Here is a 27,658-nt window from a genome sequence, read left to right on the forward strand (position 1 = left end):
TCAGAAAAGTCAAGCAGTGCCTGAGTGCTGAAAGAATCTAAACAGTCTTTACTTAGTGACAGTAGAGAAATGTGAAAAAAGAGTGGGGCCAAACTGAAATATAATCATCCACCGTCCTACTAGAAACAGTGAGGTGTAGGTGTTTAGAGAGTTAAAAACGTATGCTTACCACTTAAATCTGTCCTTACCAGAGCCATGCCATTATTTTTGGCTAACAGAAATTTGGCTGTGGAAATAAATGTTTTTGTTTTGAAAAATCAAATGCAGTAGATAAAAAAAAAAACCACACCACCACAGAGTTTGTTTATGTCTTCATTTCACTCGAATTGAATAGATGAAATGAGATCTGGCTGTTTCATATTGTTTATGTTCTGCTTTGCTTCTTGGTTCTGGGGCAGGATTCCTGGTTCTGCTTGAATTTGTTTCCTTCTCAAATATCATTTACAAGATGATTGTGGAAATTAATAAAGAGAAAGTATTTCTGTGCAGTAAGCACTGTAATTGTCCTACTGTGACATATTACAATGCTATTTTATTAGCATTATAAAATACCTTTCAGTGTGTGTTCCCTGAACCTCAGTCTACTTTGTCCTTTTTTAGTCCAGAGGGAAGGAAAGTGATTTACATAAGTAACCACTGTAATATTTTAAATGAAGGGTCATGTGAGGGTCTCACTTCTTTTCATTTCATTTAATATAAGGGCAAAGTGTATGCTTGATCTATGTTTCATTTATGTGTAATAAAAGAGCCTACGTGAATAAAGTACATGAAATCAAGGTGAAGTTGGTTTTACTCAGTGAAGCTATTATATAAATGGCATAGATGTGTGTGTGGGGGGGGGGGGGGGGCGTGTGACTGTGTGTGTGTGTGTGTGTGTGTGTGTGTGTGCATGTGCATCAACAGGGATTATTGCACAGAGGACTGGGGAGTGATGTTATGTCCTCTGATGGATTGTTGTTCAGTCGCTAAGTCATGTCCGACTCTGCAACCCATGGACTACAGCATGCCAGGCTTCCTTGTCCTTCACTGTCTCCTGTAGTCGGTGATGCTGTCCAACCACCTCACCCTCTGTCATCCTGTTCTGTTGCCCTCAGTATTTCCCAGCATCAGGGTCTTTTCCAGTGAGTCTGCTCTTCACATCAAGTGGCCAAAGTATTGGAGCTTCAACTTCAGCATCAGTCCTTCTAATGAATATTCAGGACTGATTTCCTTTAGGATTGACTGGTTTGATCTCATCTCCTTGCAGTCCAAGGGACTCTCAAGAGTCTTCTCCAACACCACAGTTTGAAAGCATCAATTCTGTGGTTCTCAGCCTTCTTTATGGTCCAACTCTCACATCCATACATGACTACTGGAAAAACCATAGCTTTGACTAGACAGACCTTTGTCCGTAAAGTGCCGTCTCTGCTTTTTAATACACTGTCTAGGTTTGTCATAGCTTTTCTTCCAAGGAGTAACTGTCTTTTAATTTCATGTCTGTAGTCACTGTTGACAGTGATTTTGGAGTCCAGGAAAATAAAATCTGTCCCTATTTCCACTTTTTCCGCATCTATTTGCCAAGAAGTGATTAAGCCAGCTTTTTCACTCTGCTCTTTCACCTTCGTCAAGAGGTTCTTTAGTTCCTTTCCATTGTCTGCCATTAGGTTAGTATCATCTGCATATCTGAGGTTGTTGATATTTCTCCTGGAAATCTTGATTCCATCTTTTAATTCATCCAGCCCAGCATACCGCATGATGTACTCTGCATAAGTTAAATAAGCAGGGTGATGATAAGTTTGATATACTCCTTTCCTGATTCTGAACCAGTCCATTATTCCATGTCTTGTTCTAACTGTTGCTTCTCAACCTGCACAGGTTTCTCCAGAGGCAGATATGGTGGTCTGGTATCCCCATCTCTTTAAGAATTTTCCAGTTTGTTCTGATGGGTAGCTTCTGATTTTCATTTCAGCCATCATATAAAATATTCGGTCCTTAATTAGGTGAGGTTACTCAGTCTGAACTAGCAGTCTGTAGTTGTTTAGCTACCTATTTGCTGCTTAACAAATCACCCCCAAATTTTGTGACTTAGAAAAATAATCCTCTTCTTATGATTATATGTGTTAACTAGATCTCAAGTGGATCATCCTTTTGCTGGTTTGTTTGGGGGTTCTCGTGTCGGTAGGGTTAGATGGTGGTTTACCTAGGTGTCCTTGGTGGCTTCCTCACGTGGCTGGTGCCTTGGCGGGCACAGCCAGAATGATGGGCTCAGCTGGTATGCCCAGGTGCTTTGGCTTTGCTGTCTGCCCATGTCGTATCAGGACTAATTCTGGTCTAACACGGCCTCTTCCACAAGGCAGCTGGATTCTTACATGGTTGCTCAGGACACTCAAAGTGCCAAAGCTATCAGTCCTCTTTATGGTTTAGGCCTGGAACTTGCATTGCATTAGGTAAAGTTAATTACAGGGTCACAATCCAGATTCATTGTGCAAGGGGATTACGTATGGGTATGAATCCTGGGCGGCTTTGTTCATTGGTAGCCATCTTTGAAGATTAGCTACCTTAGTAACTTTTTTTTTGAATAACCATTCTTCTTTTGAGAACATAAAAACTATAGACCTTCTCCCTAGAAGCATGCTTGTGACTACAGTTACCTGCATAAGTATACATACAATTCTAGAAAAATTGCATGGAGTTCCTAGTTGGAGACTCCATAATGTCCATGTAAGTACCCCTAGTTTAACGTAAAAGTTTAGGAATTCACTAACTCCTAAGCTAGTGATCTAAATAGTAACTTAATTATGTTAAATAGCTTCATATAATAAAATTCTATTCTGTGGTTGCTTTAGTCTCTTAGAACGACCAATGAGTTGTTAATTCCTGTTTTTTATTGTTTGCTTTTTGCTGTTCTAAAAACAGTGATTTTCTTGTGTTTGACTGTTGTATACTAGTGTATTTCCTTACCAGAATTCCTAGAAATACTCCTTAAGACTCAAAAGGAATGATTATTTTTAAGGATATTGGTGGGTATTGACTAATTGTATCTTTTCTTATTAAGAACTAAGTTTTTTAAAATGGCAATATTGGCTACATATAAAATACTATATTACATAAGTAAGTTATGAAACAAAATGAAATTAAATTCATTGAACTTATCATTAGGTTACAAATGAACATTAGTAATAGTATCCATGTCTACTCTTTCCCAAACCACTGCCTGTCCTCCAGAAGTAAAACTATTATCCTGAATTCTGTGTACCATATTTTAGCTTAAGAAAAGTTTAATCACATGTGTGTACATCTCTAACCAGTATATTATTTAGTTTTATGATTTTTATTGAGCCATAGGAATATAGTGTTATGTGATATACCGTCCTCTGTGACTTGCTTTTTTCACTAAATATTATGTTTCCATAGTATTTGTTCATATAGTTGTTCTATAAAATAAAAATATATTTTAACTTTTAATACTTTGTATGTTGACAAACTGATATTTTATTGTTATAAAATATTCTTTATCTTTAGATAATCTTTGTTTTGGTGTTTACTTTGCCTAACATTAATATAGTCAAATCAGCTTTCTTACACTTACTGCTTGTCTGGTATATTATGTTCCATGTAATAGTATGTTTACTATTAGCCTATCATGTCTTTATATTAATGTATGTTTCTTATAAACAAGCTGGGTCAATACCCTTTTAAAGTTAATCCACATTGATAATCTGATCCTTTTACATATAGAGTGCTTAGTCCATTTACACTTAATGTAATTATAGATATGCTTGGACTAAATCTAACATCCTGCTTTTTGTTTTCTATTTGCTCTTTGGTTTCTCTGTTCTTCTTTTCCTATATCCTTTGCTTTGATTATTTTTTTAATATTTCATTTTCTTTTCCTCTATTAACATTTTATTATACTTTTGTGTATTATGTTTTTTGTAGTTGCTCTAGATATTACATATGCATCATTAATTTACCATAGTCTGTGTAAAATAATAATATATTACTTCACAAATGTGAGATTCTTTTAACAGTATAAATCCATTGTTTGTTTCCCAGGCTTTGAGATCTGGCATATATTACAATGTTCAGTTCAGTTGCTCAGTCATGTCTGACTCTTTGTGACCCCATGAACTGCAGCACACCAGGCCTCCCTGTCCACTACCAACTCCTGGAGCTTGCTCAAACTCACGTCCATTGAGTCGGTGATGCCATCCAACCATCTTGTCCTCTGTCGACCCCTTCTCCTCCTGCCCTCAATCTTTCCCAGCATCAGGGTCTTTTCAAATGAGTCAGCTCTTCGCATCAGGCAGCCAAAGTATTGGAGTTTCAGCTTTAGCATTAGTCCTTCCAATGAATATTCAGGACTGATTTCCTTTAGGATGGACTGGTTGGATCTCCTTGCAGTCCAAGGGACTCTCAAGAGTCTACCCCAACACCACAGTTCAAAAATATCAATTCTTCAGTGCTCAGCTTTCTTTCTAGTCCAACTCTTACATCCATACATGATTAATGGAAAATCCATAGCTTTGACTAGACGGACCTTTGTCAGCAAAGTAATGTCTCTGCTTTTTAATATGCTGTCTAGGTTGGTTATAACTTTTCTTCCAAGGAGCAAGCGTCTTTTGATTTCTTGGCTGCAGTCACCACCTATGGTGATTTTGTAGCCCAAGAAAATAAAGTCTGTTACAGTTTCCATCGTTTCCCCTTCTATTTGCCATGAAGTGATGGGACCCGAATGCCATGATCTTAGTTTTCTGAATGTTGAATTTTAATCCAGTGTTTTCACTCTCCTCTTTCACTTTCATCAAGAGGCTCTTTAGTTCTTCTTTGCTTTCTGCCATAGGTGTGGTGTCATCTGCATATCTGAAGTTATTGATATTTCTCCCAGCAATCTTGATTCCAGCTTGTGCTTCATCCAGTCCAGCATTTCTCATGATGTACTCTGCATATAAGTTAAATAATCAGGGTGACAATATGTAGCCTTGATGTACTCCTTTCCCGATTTGGAACCATTCTGTTGTTCCATGTCCAGTTCTAACTGCTGCTTCTTGACCTGTATACAGATTTCTCAAGAGGCAGGTCAGGTATTCCCATCTCTTTTAAAATTTTCTACAGTTTGTTGTGAGCCACACAGTCAGAGGTTTTGGCATAATCAATAAAGCAGAAGTAGATGTTTTTGCGGAACTCCTTGCTTTTTTGATGATCCAGTGGATGATGGCAATTTGATCTCTGGTTCCTCTGCCTTTTCTAAATCCAGCCTTAACATCTGGAAGTTCACGGTTCACGTACTGTTGAAGCCTGGCTTGGAGAATTTTGAGCATTACTTTCCTAGCGTGTGAGATAAGTGCAATTTTGCAGTGGTTTGAAGATTGTTAGGCATTGCCTTTCTTTGGGGTTGGAATGAAAATTGACCTTTTCCAGTCCTGTGGCCACTGCTGAGTTTTCCAAATTTGCTTGGATATTGAGTGCAACACTTTCACAGCATCATCTTTCAGGATTTGAAATAGCTCAACTGGAATTCCATCACCTCCACTAGCTTTGTTCCTAGTGATGCTTCCTAAGGCCCACCTGACTTCACATTCCAGGATATCTGGCTCTAGGTGAGTGATCATGCCATCATGATTATCTGGATTGTGAAGATGTTTTTTGTACAGTTCTTCTGTGTATTCTTGCCACCTGTTCTTAATATCTTCTGCTTCTGTTAGGTCCAATACTGTTTCTGTCCTTTCTTGTGCCCATCTTTGAATGAAATGTTCCTTTGGTATCTCTCATTTTCTTGAAGAAGTCTCTATCTTTCCCATTCTATTGTTTTCCTCTGTTTCTTTGCACTGATCACTGAGGAAGGCTTTCTTATCTCTCCTTGCTATTCTTTGGAACTCTGCATTCAAATGGATATATCTTTCCATTTCTCCTTTGCCTTTTCCTTCTCTTCTTTTCATAGCTATTTGTAAGGCCTCCTCAGACAACCATTTCGCCTTTTTGCATTTCTTTTTTCTTGGGGATGGTCTTGATCACTGCTTCCTGTACATTGTCACGAACCACCATCCATAGTTCTTCAGGCACTCTGTCTATCAGATCTAGTCCCTTAAATCTGTTTCTCACTTCCACTGTATAATTGTAAGGGATTTGATTTAGTTCATACCTGAATGGTCTATTGGTTTTCCCTACTTTCTTCTATTTTAGTCTGAATTTGGCAATAAGGAGTTTATGATCTGATCCACAGTCAGTTCCCGGTCTTGTTTTTGCTGACGGTATAGAGCTTCTCCATCTTCTCTATATGTGTGCTGAAATTTATTTTAATTACATCACATCTACATTATTGTAGATTGTTTACAGCTACGTTTTGGCCTTTTTTTTAACTCATAAAATGCAGTCTCTGGTTTGATGCAAAATGAAATCTCCAATTTTGACATTAATTCCCTTGGGGTTAATTTAGTGATTGTTTTTAGAATGTCATAGTTAAGATTGGGGGCTATCTCCAGTCCTAAGTATTGGCGGCAGAATTTGTTGTGCTGCTTATCTGCAGCTAAATACTACTTTGATCTTAATCATGGATTCAGGCTTTTGAGCTTTCTTTGCTTATATTTTCTTTGTTTGTGGGATGGTATTAGCCTTATTTCTGTAGTGGTGTACTCTCTTGGAATAAGCATTTTACTTGGAGTTTTAAGACTTGCATTTTAGAATCTTAGTTCTTCCACTTCATGTTTCTTATTTGTCAAATTGGGGTGACAGTACCTTCCTTGGGCAAGTGAATTGTAGGGCTTTCCAGTGATGATATTCTGACAGTGCCAGGTGTGCAGTAGTTGATCTCTTAACAGTGAATCAGTCACTTTTTATCTTCCCCCTTAAAAACAAATAGGTTAGAAAAAACAATCTAAATACACTATTTCATGAATTAACAGCTTTTTAAAAAGGGTTTTTTTACATGGTCTGTTTATTATGAGCCTCTTAACTTAATTTTAACCAGAAAGTTATTGACATTCCTGAAGTATTTCCAGCTATAAAATTTTGTCCCAAGGAATTTGAAACCATTTAAGCCTAAGCCATTTATGTTTTCCAGGGAGGAACCTGAGATACAGAGGTCTTAAGTGACTCATTTCAGGTTCCATGGGCAGAGGTGGTTCCCCTCATTTCCCCAGTGGAACAGAAGTCCAGAGGGGAGATGTACAGAAGCATTAGCCAGACATGGAATCAGTGCTTGCTGCTCCCGTGGCAGCCACTGCTCCAATGAAATTCTCTGCTGGAGGGTAGTCTGCCCTTCACACACGTAGAATGTTTTCCAGACACATGCAATAGTAGTGATAGAATTTTGTGGGCTCCAACATAAGCCAAGGAACACCACTTCTGTGAGGTGGTTTTCTCTGAATCTTTCTGCTGCCTGGCACCATTTGTCCCCAGTGCCCTGATGAGCGTGTTGTGTTTAGATAACTAAATTGGGAAAACTTAGAGCAGGAAGCAAGATCCTGTTTCATCATCTGTATTGAGGCTAACAGTAAGTGTCGGATATGTCCTCACATTGAGATGGGACACTGCTGAAGAGCAGGGCCCAGAGAAAGATGGAGCACCTCAAACTTCAGGGTGGGCACCTCTGTGTTGTTAGCCACAGACCCCTGGCTCTCTGATGTGGCAAACTGGATAAAGGCTTTTCACACTCATTTTTTTTTGGAAGCTCTTTTTTTGTATGCAGATATTTGCATTCACAAAACTAGAATTCTTTCCATTTATATAGTAGATAGATCTTCTGTGGTTTGGTTATACCTTCTCAATAAAATAGACATGAATATCAGTTCAGTTCAGTTCAGTAGCTCAGTCGTGTCCGACTCTTTGCGACCCCATGAATCGCAGCACGCCAGGCCTCCCTGTCCATCACCAACTCCCGGAGTTTCACTCAGACTCACGTCCATCGAATCGGTGATGCTATCCAGCCATCTCATCCTCTGTCGTCCCCTTCTCCTCCTGCCCCCAATCCATCCCAGCATCAGGGTCTTTTCCAATGAGTCAACTCTTCTCATGAGGTGGCCAAAGGACTGGAGTTTCAGCTTTAGCATCATTCTTTCCAAAGAAATCCCAGGGCTGATCTCCTTCAGAATGGACTGGTTGGATCTCCTTGCAGTCTAAATATCCAGGATTAAGTATATTTAGCATACACACTAAGTATATTTAGCATATGCATTAAGTATATTTAGCACTGTGCTCTAGATGAGAGATTTTTCTGTTTGTCACTGATATCATATATTTTTCTGTATTTTAAATGATTATGAAATGTTAAAGCATATATCAACTGCATCCTGGTTTGTAGGAGATGAGGTCTTTAAGAGATAATTGTAAAATTGCTTTTTCTGTTGGTTATTTATTGTTTATAAGAAAAAACCTGAGTTGTTTTTGGTAGATTACTGTAGATACCCACCGGGTGCTGATGGGTGAGAGGTTAGAGAGAACTGAACACTGGGGAGACACTAAGTGTGTGTTGGTGCCCATGTCCTTTGGGCCAGACTGGCTTACACATCTTCACTACTTACTCCATCTCTTTATAAAGCCCCTTATGTTTTCTTCTTGTATATAATAGGTTCCAGGTTTGATAACTATGGGGACACTGTGAAGAGTGAAATCACGTGTGTTCTATCATTTTTAAGGCAGCCCTCTCTTTAATTTCACAAGACAGGCTTGAAAATCAGAAGTAACCCAACTCCAAAATTGGCCGTAAATCCTCTGACAGGGAAAAGGTGACGTACCACGTAATAAATTCCTTTGTTGAAAAAGAGATGTTGCAATAGTGGAAACTGAAGTCCCAAATGTTTCCTTTTAAATTTGGAAAGACCTTTCTTCATTACTTCTCTGTCCCTGTGGACTTCTAACAGGGGATGTGTTGAAAGATTTTCAGATGCCCACTTGCCACAGCAAGAGTGAACAGCAGCATTTATAAGATGACATAAATACTTGAAAGTCATCAGCAAGCCTTGGAGATGCGTGGTGTGCCAGGAGCAGTGACTGTGAGCTTTTGTGGCCCCTGATCCTGCTCTGGGGTGCAGGCAGCCTGGAAATGTGGGTTATTCTCTCCTGTGAATGCAGCTTCACTCACCCCTTCTGGGGACTCTTTTGATCAGTATTGAGGTTAGAGTTGTTTGGAAGAAATCGAGAGTCTCCAGAAGGCGAGAAGGTCTGTAAGATTAGGAGTTATACTTAAAAATCCTAATCTCCTGTTGAGGTCCTCTGGGGGAATTATATCCTAACCCTCTACTGTGTAAGCGCTACATTAAAACCCTGTATATGAACACTACTTTACACACTGGACACATAAGGGCCTTTGAGCTTTCATTTTGTAATAATCTGGCTCCATTCCTACCCCTGCTGCCAGCACTAAATGAGACAAAGATAAAACAACTAAAAGTTATCTTGAGATGCAATGAAGATGTGTCTTGAGTGTCACCCAAGAGTCGGTAAGTTTTTATGTGTCTCTATCCTTAATGCATGGAGAAGGCAATGGCACCCCACTCCAGTACTCTTGCCTGGAAAATCCCAGGGATGGGGGAGCCTGGTGGGCTGCCGTCCATGAGGTCGCACAGAGTCGGACATGACTGAAGCGACTTAGCAGCAGCAGCAGCAGCAGTAACAGCAGTCCTTAATGCAAATGCTTTTCAGTGTGCTACTTAACCTTTTGGAAGTAAAACATGGTTTGACAATATGACTATTGGACTATTACGTTACATGTTTTAAATTATCTTATTAATAATTTGACAGATACATCTATCAATAATGCTGAGGTAAAAATACCAAATGGATAAAACACCTGGATGGAGGTTGGATAAAATAAAACACCTGTAGCATTCATTCATGAACTCATAATACAGGACAGTGAAGTGTATGAGACCAAATCTCATTACAGGAAACCCTGCCTTGCCCTTTACTATCTTACCTGAAGAGAAAGTATGGTGAATGCAGGAGTGTAACATTGATGTTGGGCATTGAACTTCTTGGAAAAAAGTGATAGGCGTTTATTACAGAAATTGGGAAAAATAAGAGAAGGAATACATATTGAATGAAAAATCACGCATAATCCATAATCCCTGGATAACCACTATTAAAATGTTTCCTACCAAGCTAAGTGAAATCTTCATCATATTATTTGTTTTGTTCTGATAATGCAAGGTTTAACCACATGATCATTTTGACCCTTGCTGAGGGCTCAGCTTTCTTGGAAACAGCAGACTTCAGAATTGCAAGTTAAAGGCTAAACTCCTTTTTAACTATATTCTAGGCTCTCAGCGATGGTTGTCAGGCCAGCTGGGAATCACCTTGTTCTAACAGAAACAAAATACAGAGAATAGGAAGAGGAGAGACAGAAAATGATAGCTAATGGTTTTTCTTAAGGCAGTCAGTATCCAGGCAGCCAGTGCCCAGCCTCACACCAAATCTTCCATGCGTGTTCTCTCATTTTGTCCTTGTGAGGTAGTTATGACTTCTATCTTCCATTTTTACAGTTGAGGAAACTGAGGTTTAAATGAAGAGTCCCAGACTCATTCATCTGGATTCAGACATCAGTCTGAGTGTAGAATAGAAAAATACTGACCTCCTACTTTGCAGGAACTTGTGGCCTTAAGGTGGGGGTGTGTGTGTGGGTGAGAAAGACAGAGGGAGAGGGAGAGAATGAGAAAATTGAATACATGGAATACAGAAGGTCTCTGAACAAGACCACAGTTCTCAGGTCTTTCCTTTAGTAAAGATACAGAGAAGTTCTTTTGTAACTTGGCCAGTGTTAACTAGAGAAATGATGACATTGATGGAAATGTCAAGATGAGGAAAAAATAAAAATACTTCATTAATTCTTCTAGATTCTAAACAAACCCACACATAAGCACTCTAACAATGGCTTCCTGGAAGTGATTTCACGTGGCTCAGAGAAGTGGTCATCCTTTACACAGATAAAAGGGGCTCTTAATTATCTAAGACTCCATTTTCAGGCACCATAAGGATTTATTTTAATCAAATTACTCATATTTATTCAAGCAAATTAAAAAATTTGGTTGATGGTAGAAATTAAATGTATCATGAATTTTCCAAAATAGCTCAGTTAATAGTCTTTTTTTGTGTCTTCTAATGGTGTCTGATAAATACATTTGCATAAACTTATCAGAAATTGACTCAATGCAGAGTTGTATAATTGGGTGAAAGAAGTGGTCTTCTTTTGGTGCAAAGTTTGCCAAGCCATTTTCTTTCACCAGTAAATGGCTCTTTATGTAGATTAGGAGTGCATTTGGTCCCGAATGTCCATTGGCAGGTGAACAGATAAGCCAAATGTGGTATGTGCATATGGTGGAATGTTATTCAGCCTTGAAAAGGAAGGAAATTCTGAAACCTGTTTCAATAAGAAATGAGCCTTGGGGACATTATATTAAGCAAATTAGTCAGAAAAGGACAAAAGTGTATGATTCCACTTACATGAGATACCTAGAGTAGTCAAATTCATAGAAATGGAAAGTAGAATGATGGTTGCCAGGGTTGGGGAGAAATGGGGTATGAGGGGTTGTTGAATGGGTGCAGAGTTTCAGTTTGGGAAGATGGAAAAGTGCTGGAGATGGATGGTTGTGATAGTTGTACAATCTGAATAAGAATGCCACTGAATTCTACACTTAAAAAATGATTAAATGGTAAATTTCATGTTTTATATATATATATACACACACACACACACACATATATATAAAACCAATATAAAGAAAAAAAAGTAGAATGAATTTGGGCTTAAAGAAGAGAACTCAATTATAGAGGTTTAAACAGTTTGCTTTTTTTTTTTTTGCTTTTGTATTAAATCCCGCGTAACACAAAGCCTCAGAGGAGCCAGGACTGACTGGACTACTCAGCAATGCTGTGTGGTGCCTGGGGCTGTCTTTTCTCTCCAGCTTTTCTCAGCGGGTGGGCCTTCTTGCTCATGAATGTCGCCCCATGGTCGCAGGATGAGAGCTGTGCCTCGTTTAGCTGTGCAGTTGCAAGCATGGGAAGTTGGGTTTACTCTGATGTCCCAGAGACATTTAATGTAGTGCTTCCTGAATATTCATATGCTCCTCTGTATTTCACAGCCCTGTTGCAATTGCTGAGGCGTTGTGGCTATTTCTGGTCAGTGGACTAGAGTGGAAATGATATGTGTGTGTGATCTCCAGGCTAACGCTGTAAGATGGCCTTTAGTAGCCCTCTCATTCTCCTGGTGGGAATATGATCCAGGAGGTGCAGTTATAGATGATGGAGCCTCCATCAGCCTGGGTTTTTTCCCAGGTGATTGTCTGAGGCACACTCTCTGGTGACCCAGGTATAACTTATAACATTAATGACAAATATTTTTGTTTTTAAGCTACTGAGATGTGGGGGTGGTTTGTTTTTGCAGCCTCGTGTAGTTATTCTGGCTGATACTCCAGAGTAGGCTTTTGCCAGTTAAGTTTGATGCGTGAGCGAGACTGGAAGACTTTCAGGAGTAAGAGAATAGATACACGTTAATGAAGCATGGGATTTTAGTTGGATATGGTGGGGGTGAGGATCTGAAAGCAGTGAGGAATAGTTATAAAGCCACGGAATTAATGGAATGGCACTTTTTGGTGAAGTGGAGGGAATGTTGCAATTAGAGTGGTCAAGAGATGAGTTGGAAAAATAGGGGGGGTGGGGTGATTGCAACTGAGACTGTGGAGGAGTTAATATTACTGATTATGGCATTGTCATAGGAGTGACCATATGACGCAGTGTCGTTAATCTGAAGAGAGGATATCAGAAAATCCAGAAGCTAAGATATTAAGAGATTTATCTAGGTAGATGCTAAAATCAGCAAGAATTATAAGAAGGTGTGGTGTCGGGCAGAGTAGAAGTAAGCTGGGAGCTTAAATCTCAAAGGAGTGAGTTTGTAAATTTGAAACTGTGTTGATCCTCAGTCTTGAATGGTAGTGTAACTAATTCTAGGTTGACAAGTTGTTTGTTTGTTTACTGCCTTATCATCTTTAGCTTTAAGATATTATTCTTCTGGCCTCTTCTGTTGCTTGGGAATATGTAATTTACCCGTTAAGGTAAAAAATTTTTTATAGATCTTCTTTTTCTTTGATTGAAAGTGAAAGTGAGAGTTGCTCAGTCGTGTCTGACTCTTTGCGACTCCATGGACTATATTCTCCAGGCCGGAATACTGGAGTGGGTAGCCTTTCCCTTCTCCAGGGGATCTTGCCAACCCAGGGATCAAACCCAGGTCTCCCACATTGCAGGCAGATTCTTTACCAGCTGAGCCACAAGGGAAGCCCAAGAATACTGGAGTGGGTAGCCTATCCCTTCTCCAGTGTATCTTCCTGACTGAGGAATCGAACTGGGGTCTCCTGCATTGCAGGCAGATTCTTTACCAACTGAGCTAATTTTCTTTGATTAGTTTCTAATATTTTTCTCTTTGTCTTTGGTCCAGTGTTTCACTATAGTATACTAATGATGGATTTGTTTTTATTCATCTTCTTTGGAACTCTGTATGTATCTTCAATTTAAGGATTTCCTTATAACTTAAATTCTTGAATTTCTTATTTATTATTTCTTCAAATATTAATGCCCCTTCCTCATTTTTGCCTCTTCTCTTTCAAAATGCCTATTAATATGTTGGATTTTCTCGTTTTACACTTCAGGCTTCTTAACTCATTTTCCTTCTCTTTATCATTCTAGGCTGCTTTTAAGTTTTTTTCCCATGGGTGTGCATTCTAATTCTCTCTCTTGCATTGAGTTTTAAACAGTTTTTTTTTTTTTTTTTAATCTGTAAAGTATTATTTGATTCATTGGAAAATCTGCTCACCTCTCCCAATCCCTGGCTCCCAGATTGCCCTGTTTTGTTTTTTTGATAATGATCTCCCTTTCCATCTTTGTATTATAGGTTTTTCCATTATGAGGCTTGTCAAACTAAGAATAGTGGGCCAAATCTGGCCATGGCCTGTATTTGCATGCCCAAAGAATGATATTTAATTTTTAAAAGGGTTGTTACAAAAATAAAACAGTATTTAACAGAAATCATACGTAGCCTTCAAAGCCTAAAATGTTTCGGTTCAGTTCAATTCAGTTGCTCAGTCATGTCTGAGTCTTTGTGACCCCATGAACTGCAGCACACCAGGCCTCCCTGTCCATCACTAACTCCCGGAGTTCGCTCAAACTCACGTCCATTGAGTCAGTGATGCCATCCAGCCATCTCATCCTCTGTCATCCCCTTCTCCTCCTGCCCTCAATCTTTCCCAGCATCAGGGTCTTTTCAAATGAGTCAGCTCTTCGCATCAGGTGGCCAAAGTATTGGAGTTTCAGCTTCAACATCAGTCCTTCCAAAGAACACCCAGGACTGATCTCCTTTAGGATGGACTGGTTGGATCTCCTTGCAGTCCAAGGGACTCTCAAGAGTCTTCTCCAACACCACAGTTCAAAAGCATCAATTCTTCGGCACACAGTCCAACTCTCACATGCATACGTGACCACTGGAAAAACCTGTAAAACCATAGCCTTGACTAGACGGACCTTTGTTAGCAAAGTAATGTCTCTGCTTTTGAATATGCTGTCTAGGTTGGTCATAACTTTCCTTCCAAGAAAATGCTAAAATGTTTATTTTATTATAATTTTTTAAAAATATAAAATGTTTGTCAACCACTATTCTGTTATCACCACTTCTTTGTTGGCAATCCCTCTGTTTTTGCATATGCTCATTCTGCCTTATACGTCTCTCTGTGTGTGTGATTTGTGATTTTTTTTATCATGAATTCATCTTTAGTGTGGGTTGTTAAAGGCTGAGGATCCCCATGAGAGAGGAAATGTGTTATAATTCTGATGTCTTTGGGTGTGGGAGTCTCCGGAATAGAAAGCCCACCAGGAGAGAGTGAACTGGAACTAGTCTAAAAGTTGGGATTAATGGGAGAGACCTGGCCATGGAGACTGGCTCTCCGCGGGCTGTGGGGATGTCTAGGGGCCTCCTGCATCCAGGGTTTCCATCCAAATCCCCAGGTTTGGTCTGTCAAGCACTCAGTCGAGGCACAGGCATCTGGACTGGCTAGGGTGGCCATTCACTGAGTATTCAGTAGACAGTCGTGGGTCCAGCACCTCTGGGCAGATCTGAAAACAGCAGCAGCGCCTCTGCCTACTGCTGTGTGCTCTGGCAGTAGCACCAGGTAGGTGCTCAGTAACAATCTCTTGTGTGCATGGATGGGGAAGAGGTGGAAATCAAGTTCATATTTTGGGGAATGATAAGTAACAGACAGGAGTCTGCTGCCAACCTTTGCCCTAGACCCCTAGCCAGATGGGAAGGTATGGAGAGAGAATACTAGTGGTGGTTTTGCAGATGCCTTTGGCATTTTTCTGTGTAAACCATTATATCATCTACAAGAGAAGCAGTTTTTACCTTTCCTTTCTGATCTTTATGCTTTCTACTTCATTTTCACTGAGTGCAGTGGCTCGAAGTATTGTTGAATGAAAGTGATAAAAGCAGATATCATTGCCTTTTTCCTGATACTCAGTTCACTTCAGTTCAGTCGCCCAGTCGTGTCTGACTCCTTGCTACCCCATGAATCACAGCACGCCAGGCCTCCATGTCCATCAGCAGCTCCCGGAGTTCACTCAAACTCATGCCCATCAGTCGGTGATGCCATCCAGCCATCTCATCCTCTGTCATCCCCTTCTCCTCCTGCTCCCAATCCCTCCCAGCATCAGAGTCTTTTCCAATGAGTCAACTCTTCACATGAGGTGGCCAAAGCACTGGAGTTTCAGCTTTAGCATCATTCCTTCCAAAGAACACCCAGGATTGATCTCCTTTAGAATGGACTGTTTGTATCTCCTTGCAGTCCAAGGGACTCTCAAGAGTCTTCTCCAACACCAAAGTTCAAAAGCATCAATTCTTTGGCACTCAGCTTTCTTCACAGTCCAACTCTCACATCCATACATGACCACTGGAAAAACCGTTGGCAAAGTAATGTCTCTGCTTTTTACTATGCTATCTAGGTGGTCATAACTTTCCTTTCAAGGAGTAAGCGTCTTTTAATTTCATGGCTACAATCACCATCTGCAGTGATTTTGGAGCCCCCAAAAATAAAGGCTGACACTGTTTCCACTTCTATTTCCCATGAAGTGATGGGACCCGAATGCCATGATCTTAGTTTTCTGTATGTTGAGCTTTAAGTCAACTTTTCCACTCTCCATTTCACTTTCATCAAGAGGCTTTTTAGTTCCTCTTCACTTTCTGCCATAAGGGTGGTGTCATCTGCATATCTGAGGTTATTGATATTTCTCCCAGCAATCATGATTCCAGCTTGTGCATCTTCCAGCCCAGCGTTTCTCATGATGTACTCTGCATATATGTTAAATAAGCAGGGTGACAATATACAGCCTTGACGTACTCCTTTAGCTGTTTGGAACCAGTCTGTTGTTCCATATCCAGTTCTAACTGTTGCTTCCAGACCTGCATATAGGTTTCTCTAGAGGCAGGTCAGGTGGTCTGGTATTTCCATCTCTTGAAGAATTTTCCACAGTTTATTGTGATCCACACAGTCAAAGGCTTTGATATAGTCAATAAAGCAGAAATAGATGTTTTTCTGGAACTCTCTTGCTTTTTCGATGATCCAGTGGATGTTGGCAATTTGATCTCTGATTCCTCTGCCTTTTCTAAAACCGGCTTGAACATCTGGAAGTTCATGGTTCACGTATTGCTGAAGCCTGGCTTGGAGAATTTTGAGCATTACTTTACTAGCGTGTGAGATGAGTGCAATTGTGCAGTAGCTTGAGCATTCTTTGGCATTGCCTTTCTTTGGCATTGGAATGAAAACTGACCTTTTCTGGTCCTGTGGCCACTGCTGAGTTTTCCAAATTTGCTGGCATATTGAGTCTAGCACTTTCACAACGTCATCTTTTAGGATTTGAAATAGCTCAACTGGAATTCCATCGCCTCCACTAGCTTTGTTCATAGTGATGCTTTCTAAGGCCCACTTGACTTCACATTCCAGGATGTCTGGGTCTGGGTGAGTGATCACACCATTGTGATTATCTTGGTCATGAAGATCTTTTTTGTATAGTTCTGTGTATTCTTGCCACCTCTTCTTAAAATCTTCTGCTTCTGTTAGGTCCATACCATTCCTGCCCTTTATTGAGCCCATCTTTGCATGAAATGTTCCCTTGGTATCTCTAATTTTCTTGAAGAGATCTCTAGGCTTTCCCATTCTGTTGTTTTCCTCTAGTTCTTTGCATTGATCGCTGAGGAAGGCTTTCTTATCTCTTCTTGCTATTCTTTGTAATTCTACATTCAGATGCTTATATCTTTCCTTTTCTCCTTTGCTTTTCGCTTCTCTTCTTTTCACAGCTATTTGTAAGGCCTCCCCAGACAGCCATTTTGCTTTTTTGCATTTCTTTTCCATGGGGATGGTCTTGATCCCTGTCTCCTGTACAATGTCACAAACCTCCATCCATAGTTCATCAGGCACTCTGTCTATCAGATCTAGTCCCTTAAATCTATTTCTCACTTCCACTGTATAATCATAAAGGATTTGATTTAGGTCATACCTGAATCGTCTAGTGGTTTTCCCTACTTTCTTCAGTTTAATTCTGAATTTGACAATAAGGAGTTCATGATCTGAGCTACAGTCAGCTCCTGGTCTTGTTTTTGCTGTCTGTATAGGGCTTCTCCATTTTTGGCTGCAAAGAATATAATGAGTTTGATTTTGGTGTTGGCCATCTGGTGATGTCCATGTGTAGAGTCTTCTCTTGTGTTGTTGGAAGAGGGTGTTTGATATGACCAGTGTGTTCTCTTGGAGAAACTCTATTAGCCTTTGCCCTGCTTCATTCCATATTCCAAGGCCAAATTTGCCTATTACTCCAGGTGTTTCTTGACTTCCTACTTTTGCATTCCAGTCCCCTATAATGAAAAGGACATCTTGTTTGGGTGTTAGTTCTAGAAGGTCCTGTAGGTCTTCATAGAACCTGATATTAGGGAGAAACAGTTCAGTGTTTCACAAGTAAATATGAAGTTAGTTGTAGGTTTTGCAGATGCTTTTTATTCCTGGAAATTAATAATTGAATTTAGAGGCTTGATCAGGTTGAGGTGTAATTTTTTTGGCGTGGGGCAAGACTATAAAGGTATAATTTTATCAAGGGACATATATCTGATTATATCTTTTTGTGATATTAGCAGCCATTGATAATTGTTGCTTTTATCAATTGTTACATTATGGATTACAAATTGTTTTATTCTAATTTTGTTGACTTCTTCATTTATTAACCAGGACAGTGCTATGAAGAGAATTTTCCTTTATAAACATTCTGACTACCCTGCTATGGAGTTCCTATAGGAATGCCAGAGAAATGCTTAATTGTTTTCTTTCATTTATTCATTTTCAGAATAGTTAATTGGTTCCACAGCATCTTCAAAGGTGTTTTTTTTAAAACATAAGCTGTGAATTCACTGTTTGTTTCAGTTCATTTAGTTGTCTTTCTTATTGATGCTAAATAAGTGTGTACCATTTTAAGCTCTTTAAGAATTCGTTATTTATCACTTTTCCTCTTGGTTTGTTGTTAGGTCTTCATTCTTTGTATAACCCATGTTTTCTGCTGAAATCTGAGGAAATAAATACACTCTTGCTTGCATGATTAAGAACAAAAGGAAGATGTATTGAAAGACTTATTTCTAATATTAATGGATAAAGAATGGACCTATTAGCCTCTGAATCACACTTCAGCTGTATGAAAGTGAAAGTTGCTCAGTCGTGTCTGACTCTTTGTGACCCCATGGACTGAATCCTGCAGGCCAGAATACTGGAGTGGGTAGCCATTCCCTTCTCCAGGGGATCTTCCCAACCCAGGGATTGAACCCAGGTCTCCCTCATTGCAGGCAGACTGTTTACCATCTGAGCCACCAGGGAAGCCCTCAGCTGTATGCCAGCATGTCATAAGAAACCTTAGAAATTTGTGCATAAAACCACAGAAGTCAGAATTTCTTTGTTTTTTTTTTTAATATAAATTTATTTATTTTAATTGAAGGTTAATTACTTTACAATATTGTATTGGTTTTGCCATACATCAACATGAATCTGCCACAGGTTTGGAACCTGCAGGAGAACAAACTTTTGATGTCAAGGCTCTTATGTTAAAGATGATATATGTCAGAAAAGAAGTGATAAATTTAAGTTTCCTGGAAAACAGCCAACCATTGGAAAACCTTATATATTCCTGTATAACATGAGAGGAAAAAGTCTCTCTGCCACATACTGTATATTGTTGATGTAATGTTAACTTCATGTGGTTTAGCTGTTTGACTGGAGTCATGTGCACATAACCTTCTGAATACCCAATTAGCTTATAATATGACAATTTCCTAATAATTATTATTGTTCTAGAATATAACATTTCACTGTTCAACATCAAATATATATACAAAGGGAATTAAATTTTATGGAGTTTTAATAAGTGTCAAAAATGCTTTCTTTTCTATTAGCTTTATTTTAATTTTTCCCCAATTATAAAAATAATAGTGCAAAGCTTTAACAAAATAGGGATCACCATAATCCTACCCACAAGTTATATATTAAATTGCATACCTAAATGAAGGTCTTAAGTATAGATACTCTCAAGGAGATATTGAGATCTTGAAAGAGATTTATATTTACTTTACCAAAAAATACGGGAAATGTATTTCTGGCAGTCAGACTAAAACTCCAATACTTTGGCCTCCTGATGTAAACAGCTGACTTATTGGAAAAGACCCTGATGCTGGGAAAGATGGAAGGCAGAAGGAGAAGGGGGTGGCAGAGGATGAGATGGTTAGAAAGCATCACTAGCTCAATGGACATGAATCTGAGTAAACTCTGGGAGATAGTGAAGGACAGAGGAGCCTGGCATGCTGCAGTTCATGGGGTCGCCAAGAGTTGGACACAATGACTGAACAACAACAAAGATTTCTGGCAAAACATAGGTGATTTTAAAAAAAAAAAGCATGACAGGTGTTGAATAGTTTGTATTTTTGACGATGAGTGTGTAATGTACGTGTATACATAATATATACACATGTGTATATGCATATGTGCATGTGTATATGGGGATACAGGGAGGAGGGAGAGGAGGAGAGGTCTACATATGGAAAGAAAACTTCTGAAATGAATGGAACTATTTTAAAAACTGCAGGTTATATTTTTACAGTAGATTTATTGCCTAATGTCTGTCAGAGTACACACTAGGCAAAGAGAACCGTGTGTTACATCAGTTTGTATTGGTTTAAATTTCGTGAACTTAAGAGCTTTTGATTAAAATATACATACTACTACATATGAAATAGATAACCAGCAAGAACCTACTGTGTGGAAATTATACAACAGTTTTTTGTGATTATTCAGCAAAGGAAACGAAACAGAACCCTCAATAGTTCCTAGCTAGAGAATCTAAATTCCTGTCTTATGTGAATAATTCCTATGAAAAAAGGGAATTATTTTTATTTTCTTCATTTCCTTTCAAGATTAGACAGTCCTGTTTCTTTAGTTTCTGCCAAATCTCATTACTAAAGTTACTAAATAGATTACGCATAGAAATCATTTCATCCATCAATGAATTATTTTCCAACATAACTACTTCTTCAGTGGCGCATATGGGCGTTAGTGCTACTAAGACAGGAAGGATGTTTAGTACTGCCTTTGCTCAACTGTTCTTGGTTTCTTTGGATTTCTAGGGTGTGGGGAGCATCTCGTGCGCACCATACTAGCCAGAGAATGTTCACATGCTCTCCAAGCTGAAGATGCCCACCAGGCTCTGCTGGAGACTATGCAAAACAAGTTCATCAGTAAGTATAATGTCAAAAAAAATTTTTTTCCTTCTAAATAGAGATTGTTTTGCTGAGCTGTAAGCTTCATGAGTCAGATATCATGTTTGTATTGCTAGACCAAAGTCCAGGGCCTAGCATGGACTTAGACACTCATTTCACATTGGTGTGAAAAGAAATTCCATCAAAATAGCTACTACTATATAAAATTTACTATCTAACCAATAGAACGCCCAAGCTGTGAAACATTGTCCAAGATTAGAATGATATACAATAGAATAAAATTCTACTAAAACAAAATTGAAAGGACTACCTCCTTTAAATCTTTTCTGTGATGCAACTTGACTCTTTTTATAGTTGTCTAGGGTTGAGTTGAAATCCAGCCTGGCTCCATTTGCCGTTGTGAAGCTACATCTGGTTGGAAGAAGGGATGCCTTTGTCTAATCGGTGGAAAGATTTTCTGTAGCCTACCAATTACCCTATAGATAACTGTTACTTTTGTTTAAAATATTTGACTCTGGATTTTCCCATCTTTTTAACATTGAACTTACCTCTATGAAAGACTTATGAAATTGTATAAGAAATATAAAACATACTTCTTCTACGCTTTATATAAAATGTTAAAAATAAGTTAGAGTAAGAAGCCATGAATGCATAAACTAGGGAAAGACTATCACAGGGTTTAATCTGGAGGGTATCTCCAAGTAGAGAATTAAGAGGATAATATGAGATGCAAATTATATGGTGAGGACAATACAGACAGGTGTCTAGGAAAAAAAATCACCCTGAAAGGACTCACTGATGGCAGACTCCTAGAACTGGCCCAGGAAGCCAGAAAAAGAGGGGAAGACAGGAATGTGGGCACAGAGACAGAGATATGACAGTGGGGTTGGCATGGTGGGGGCTTGGCATCTACATAACTCTTAAGTAGAGCAACGTGTTCCCGACGGGCAGCAGGGCTGGATCAGCCAGGGATCAGGGCTTTTTTCCCCAGTTTTCCCACAGTGTCCAGGTGTCTAGTCATACCCCTTCCCCAGCCCTACCTTTAGGGTGCTGGTGTGGGTCTGGCTAGCAAGGGTTGCCCCGATCTATCTTGTCAGAATTTAGGCTTTACCTACTCAAAACACTTTTCATCTCAAAGCGATCTCTGCTTAGAATTTATGAAAGTCCATTCAAAGGACCAAATATAAGCATGCAACTGATGGGCTAGATAGGGGGTTCCAGGGATGGGGATAAAACTGAATTACTTCCTCAGATTTATATGCATTGTCGCTCAGCCCTTAGTAAGTATCATGCCCTTTTAGGGAAGATTTTAGCATAGAGAGAGAAAGAAAAACAGATTATAGGCAAAAAAGAACTGGATTTATATGAAGGAAGAAGAGAGTGAATAACTATAGAAAGAAGTTTCAATATGAAGAGATTTTGTAACAGGTGCTTTCTTCCAGTCATATGACCTGAGGTTATGAAAACGTAAATAATGGTATGAACTACATGCATGCTGGTAAGAATCACCTGATAACAAATTGTGAGCTGAGGAATGTGTTAGGAACGGCCTTTGAGGTCTGCCTTATTTTTCAGAAAAAGGTTGATGGCATTTATGTTACTCCATCCGCAAATGTATCAGCAGCAGACTCCTCTTTTTGTTCTTTTGCTTTAACAGTTACCATCATGGAATTCTGGGTTTAAAGAAAACCAAATTCTTGGCCTTAACAGCGTATATAATTTATGTAATTTGCTATTAGTTGTCCAGCTATACCAGCTACGTTCTCAGAACAATGGGAAGGAGTGCTGAGAGGTGAAAAGTCAGCACTTAGGGGAAGTTCACATCCTGGAAACCCTGTGGTTATCGCACATGTCCATTTTCTACCTGTTGCGAGTGATCTGAAGCCCTTTACTGCATCCGAAACCACGGATTCACTAGCTAGTTGTCCATCTCCAGGTCTGAGCTCCCCTCCTTTCTCTTCTGATACTTTGTTACCTTCACCTTTTGTATAACTTTTGAAACTACTCAGAGAGTTAAGTTGCAGTACTCTTGTTTTCCCCACTCCATCCCATGACCTCATGCATATTGAACCCCATCTTAAAAATTCCAGACTCTTGGAAAGGAGTAAGAAACTTTAGAGCTCAGTTTTTCACCTGTGCTCACTAAATCGTTGAAGCAACCTATTTTACAAGAGTTCAGTGACTTGCCCAAACTCAGCTGGTTAGTCAGTGGGTGTTCGTTTTGCAAGATCATGCTGTCCCTTCCTTTTATAAGTAAAACATAATGTGGAATAGCAAAGACTATTCCTAGACTTAGGACAGCTGGGTTCTGCTCTTAACTGTGTGTCTGACTCACTGGATCTAACAAGGTACTTAAGTTCTGTTTTGTTTTCTTTAGGGGAAAAAAAAAGTTAAACAAGAGACAATTTCTAAATTCCTCCACCATGCTAAATTTTATTAATTCTCTACTAGATTACACTTGTAAATATGAGGTGTAATCATATTTTAATATGAATTTTAATCAGTTTATTTGGAGTTGGAAATGGGATTAGAAAATAAAAAATTTCTGGGACCACTTGAGAATTTTCAAGAAGCATAGATGATATTTACAAAATGTTATAACAAAGTAAATTGATTTTACTAGAAGCCTGGATGAGAAGCAAGGGGTTCAGGTTCTTTACTATTTTATGAAATTAGTTGTTTGTTTTAAAATAAGTCTTTTTGTCCTTAGTTTCCTCATGTGTAAAAGAGGGGTCTAGCTCAGTGGTCCCCAAAGTCCTTCCTGGTCCAAAATTCTGTTTGGTTCCTGGTTTGTTCACCAGCCAACCTAAAATGTGTGTGTGAAAGTCAATTTAGTCTTTAGTTGAAACTATAAATTGAAACCATTTTAGGTGGGTTGCAAGTTTCTGTCTAAGGTGATTTGGTCAAAATCCTCTCTAGTGATGTTTGTGGCAAGCTTGATACCACTTGGTTTTGTGGAAAGGCATCGTGATACTCTTCCTTTCTTGCTTCCTTTGTTTTCTCTTAAAAAAAATTCATAAATAATATATCTAGAGATTCTCATGACAGTGTATACATAGGAATATTTTTTATGATGCTCAGGACACATTTATCTAAGCCCCCGGTAGTTCTTCAGTTACAGTTCAGATCTTCCTACCCCGGCACTGGTTCCCGTGGCCCTTTCTGCTCATGGGGCTGCCCCCGTCCGTGGTGCTTTCTGTGTGACTGTTTATCCAATTGCAGAGGCAGTTGTTTATCGTGTGACCTCACTCTTCTGATGGACCTAAGAAGAGCTGTTGGTTTTTCAGTTTGTTCAGCTTTTTACTTGTTAGTGTAGAGTGATGACCTCTAAGCTCTGTATATATTGGGCCAGAAACTGGACATTTCCTCCATACTCTTTTCCCAATGGTTATTATCACATTAAAAAAAATTTTTTTCCCTAAAATCATGGATTAAAAAAATGGTTTCCAGTTTTAATTTATCTCTTTTCTGATGAGTAAATTTTCAGATATAACTTGGCCTTTTATGTGAGTCTATGAATTATCTGCTCACAGCTTTAGACCACTTTTCTGTTGTGCTGTTTGCATGATTTTCTTTCCATTGACATTTAACTTTTATTAATGGTAAAATTGCCTTAAATAAAATATTCTAAAATGACACAGTAATAATCATCTGTGCAGAATTTTAAAATAACCCTGTCTTTTTGAGTAGTGGTATGTTTGATATCTGTGACCTTCCACAATAATAAGGGATTTTTTAAAAAGTTAATTTTACACTATGATTAAATAATGTGTTTTTATGTATTTTTTCTAAAGTAGTCAGTAACTTATTAAAAGATTCCCCACCCCACTTTTTTTGCAGTGTGAAACCTCTGAAATTATTTTAAATGTAGGGGTCTTTGAAAATTGATTTTTGATAAATAAAACTTTACTGTGATAGAATGAATAGAATAAAATTGAAAGACATTTTGAAGATTAAAATGTTTTTGTTTCCACTTATGTTACCTTTAATGCAAAGATCCAGAGCTTTGGTTTGACTTAATATAGGAAGCATAAAAGAGAATAACCAATTTGTGCCATTTTTCAAAAAACCACTGTTTGTATAACATACAAAACCCATAAAAAAAAGGTACTGTAAAAATAGTGCCTTAATAATACTTCATTCTAACCAGTTGATTATAGACTGAATGCTTAGTTAAGTAGGGAAAAGAAATAAATAGATTTCCTTTTTAGTTGTGCTTTTTAAATTATACACACACACACACACACACACAGGCTCTTACAATGTTTGGATGTGACTTTTCCTATTCATGGTTGTTTTTGAACAAACTTGGTTTTATGAATTGTTCTTTTTTCATGCAAACTCCGGCTTAACATGTGGTATGTGAACTTCAGGGTGGCATTATAACTTCCTGCCCAGTTCTCTACAAGTAATGTCAAAAGTGAAGTGAAAGTCCCTCAGTTGTGTCCAACTCTTTGCAACCCCGTGGATTATACAGTTCATGAAATTCTCCAGGCCGGAATACTGGAGTGGGTGGCCTTTCCTTTCTCCAGGGGATCTTCTCAACCCAAGGATCAAACCCAAGTCTCCTGCATTGCAGGCCGATTCTTTACCAGCTGAGCCACAAGGGAAGCCCAAGGATACTGGAGTGGGTAGCCTATCCCTTCTCCAGGAGATCTTCCCGACCCAGGAATCAAACGGGGATCTCCTGCACTGCAGGTGGATTCTTTACCAACCGAGTTATCAGGGAAGCCCTAAGTAATGCCGTAGTACATTTTTTAGTTGGTTTGGCTCTCTACTAAATATGATCATTGATAAAATGTTACCTGTAAGAATCAAATTTCTGTATGAATTTCTAAGCTAAATTGTTGATATCAGCAAAATACAGACTAGGTGACTATTACTGAAAAATTCTATGTGGTGTATAGTATTATGATTTTTTTTTAAAAGAAGGGGTTTTGCTCTGTGTTCCTTTATGTTATTCCTTTGGGGAATGTGCTTACACTCTTTTTGACGTCATAGGTTTTCTGTCACCCTATGATGATGCCAGAATGCCATCAATAACTGGGTTTGTAGGGAGTCCACTTCTGTGATTTTCTGCCAACTCAGGAAATTATAATATTTGATATATATTTTCTTTTAATGACCAGCTTCTTAGGTAAAACCCTGATAATTTGTAAGCATTAGGTTTCATAGGAGGAGCAAAAGTATATTGTCATTATACATTTGAACTTCTTATCTGAAGTCATATATGATATTTCATGAGTTTCGTTATAATTTAAAAAACCATAAAGTATATACTGGTCTCTTTATCAGTGCATCTTTGGATTCTTACAAGACTTTTCTCCATATTCTTCATGCATGTTTCTTCTTTTCAAGCCCTAAAATCTTCTTCCTCAGAGAACTTATTTTTTGAAATCTATTAAAAAAGATGTTCTTCCTTCATTGTCATAAACATTGTGATATAAGCCTGTTGTACTCTCATGTCCAAATTGTAAAATAAAGAAAACAATAAATTAGGCATCCCCAAAGCATTCAATTCAGTTCAGTTCAGTCGCTCAGTTGTGTCCAACTCTTTGCGACCCCATGAATTGCAGCACACCAGGCCTCCCTGTCCATCACCAACTCCTGGAGTTCACTCAGACTCATGTCCATCGAGTTGGTGATGCCATCCAGCCATCTCATCCTCTGTCATCCCCTTTTCTTCCTGTCCCCAATCCCTCCCAGCATCAGAGTCTTTTCCAATGAGTCAACTCTTTGCATGAGGTGGCCAAAGTACTGGAGTTTCAGCTTTAGCATCATTCCTTCCAAAGAACACCCCGGACCGATCTCCTTCAGAATGGACTGATTGATCTCCTTGCAGTCCAAGGGACTCTCAAGAGTCTTCTCCAACACCACAGTTCAAAAGCATCAATTCTCCAGCGCTCAGCTTTCTTCACAGTCCAACTCTCACATCCATACATGACTTGGAAAAACCATAGCCTTGACTAGACGGACCTTTGTTGGCAAAGTGATGTCTCTGCTTTTGAATATGCTATCTAGGTTGGTCATAACTTTCCTTCCAAGGAGTAAGCGTCTTTTAATTTCATGGCTGCAATCACCATCTGGAGTGATTTTGGAGCCCCCAAAAATAAAGTCTGACACTGTTTCCACTGTTTCCCCGTCTATTTGCCATGAAGTGATGGGACCAGATGCCATGATCTTAGTTTTCTGAATGCATTATTTACCACTAATTGTTGGGCCCCAGGTTTTTATACTGCAGAATTTTGGACATATTTTTGTTTAATAAGTATTCATTGAAAGCCATGAATATACTTTGCTGGCTGCTGTGAAAACTGTGAAACATTCACAGATAAATACAATAGATCAGCCTTACTGTCAAGGAACTTGTGTTCTATGAGGAGAGAAAAGTCAAATGTACAGTAAATAAAATGTAAGATGCAGTTTAAATGTGAAATGTAAGTTTCATACTAAAGTAGAGGAAATATAGGGACTTCATTCCTTGCAATTTTGTCAAGTGGAGATCCTAGAAATTTTGACTGCAAATAATCTAATAATGTTGGACAAAATATTAATGACAAAATCACACTTTCAAATGAATGGGTTAGAATCTTTGTTTAAGATATTCCTAGTTAAATGAAGCTTCCAGGGGCTTTACAGAAGTAAATGAAAATCCTTCCTAAATAAGTGCTCTTTCCATTCAGGTCTCAAAGAAGTGCTCAACTGTGAATTCAAAATAAGAGCTAAAATTAAAATGAAACACACATGATGGAGAGTTACTATGAGAGAAAGTATGTCAACAAAAACTTTAACCAGACCACCAAAGACTTTAGATATTAGAGCCACTAGCTAGAGAATATGAAATAAGTAAAAATTTTAGACATTGCTGTTTTTCAATAGATACAGTCATTTTTAGAAACATATTTATCAGTC

At 38.7% G+C, this 27,658-nt stretch overlaps 1 protein-coding gene across 7 annotated transcripts in view; it reads left to right on the forward strand.

The window, feature by feature from the left end:
• TASP1 (taspase 1) overlaps positions 1-27,658 on the forward strand; it is a 278,804-nt gene that overhangs the window by 148,063 nt on the left and 103,083 nt on the right. For all 7 annotated transcript variants that reach the window (XM_044928288.2, XM_044928287.2, XM_025264568.3 and 4 more), the window contains one exon: positions 20,654-20,764. In XM_044928288.2, the coding sequence (XP_044784223.1) occupies positions 20,654-20,764 (111 nt within the window). The remainder of the gene's footprint in view (positions 1-20,653; positions 20,765-27,658) is intronic.

Source organism: Bubalus bubalis, chromosome 14 (genome assembly GCF_019923935.1).
Source record: "Bubalus bubalis isolate 160015118507 breed Murrah chromosome 14, NDDB_SH_1, whole genome shotgun sequence".
Lineage (NCBI taxonomy): Eukaryota > Metazoa > Chordata > Mammalia > Artiodactyla > Bovidae > Bubalus > Bubalus bubalis.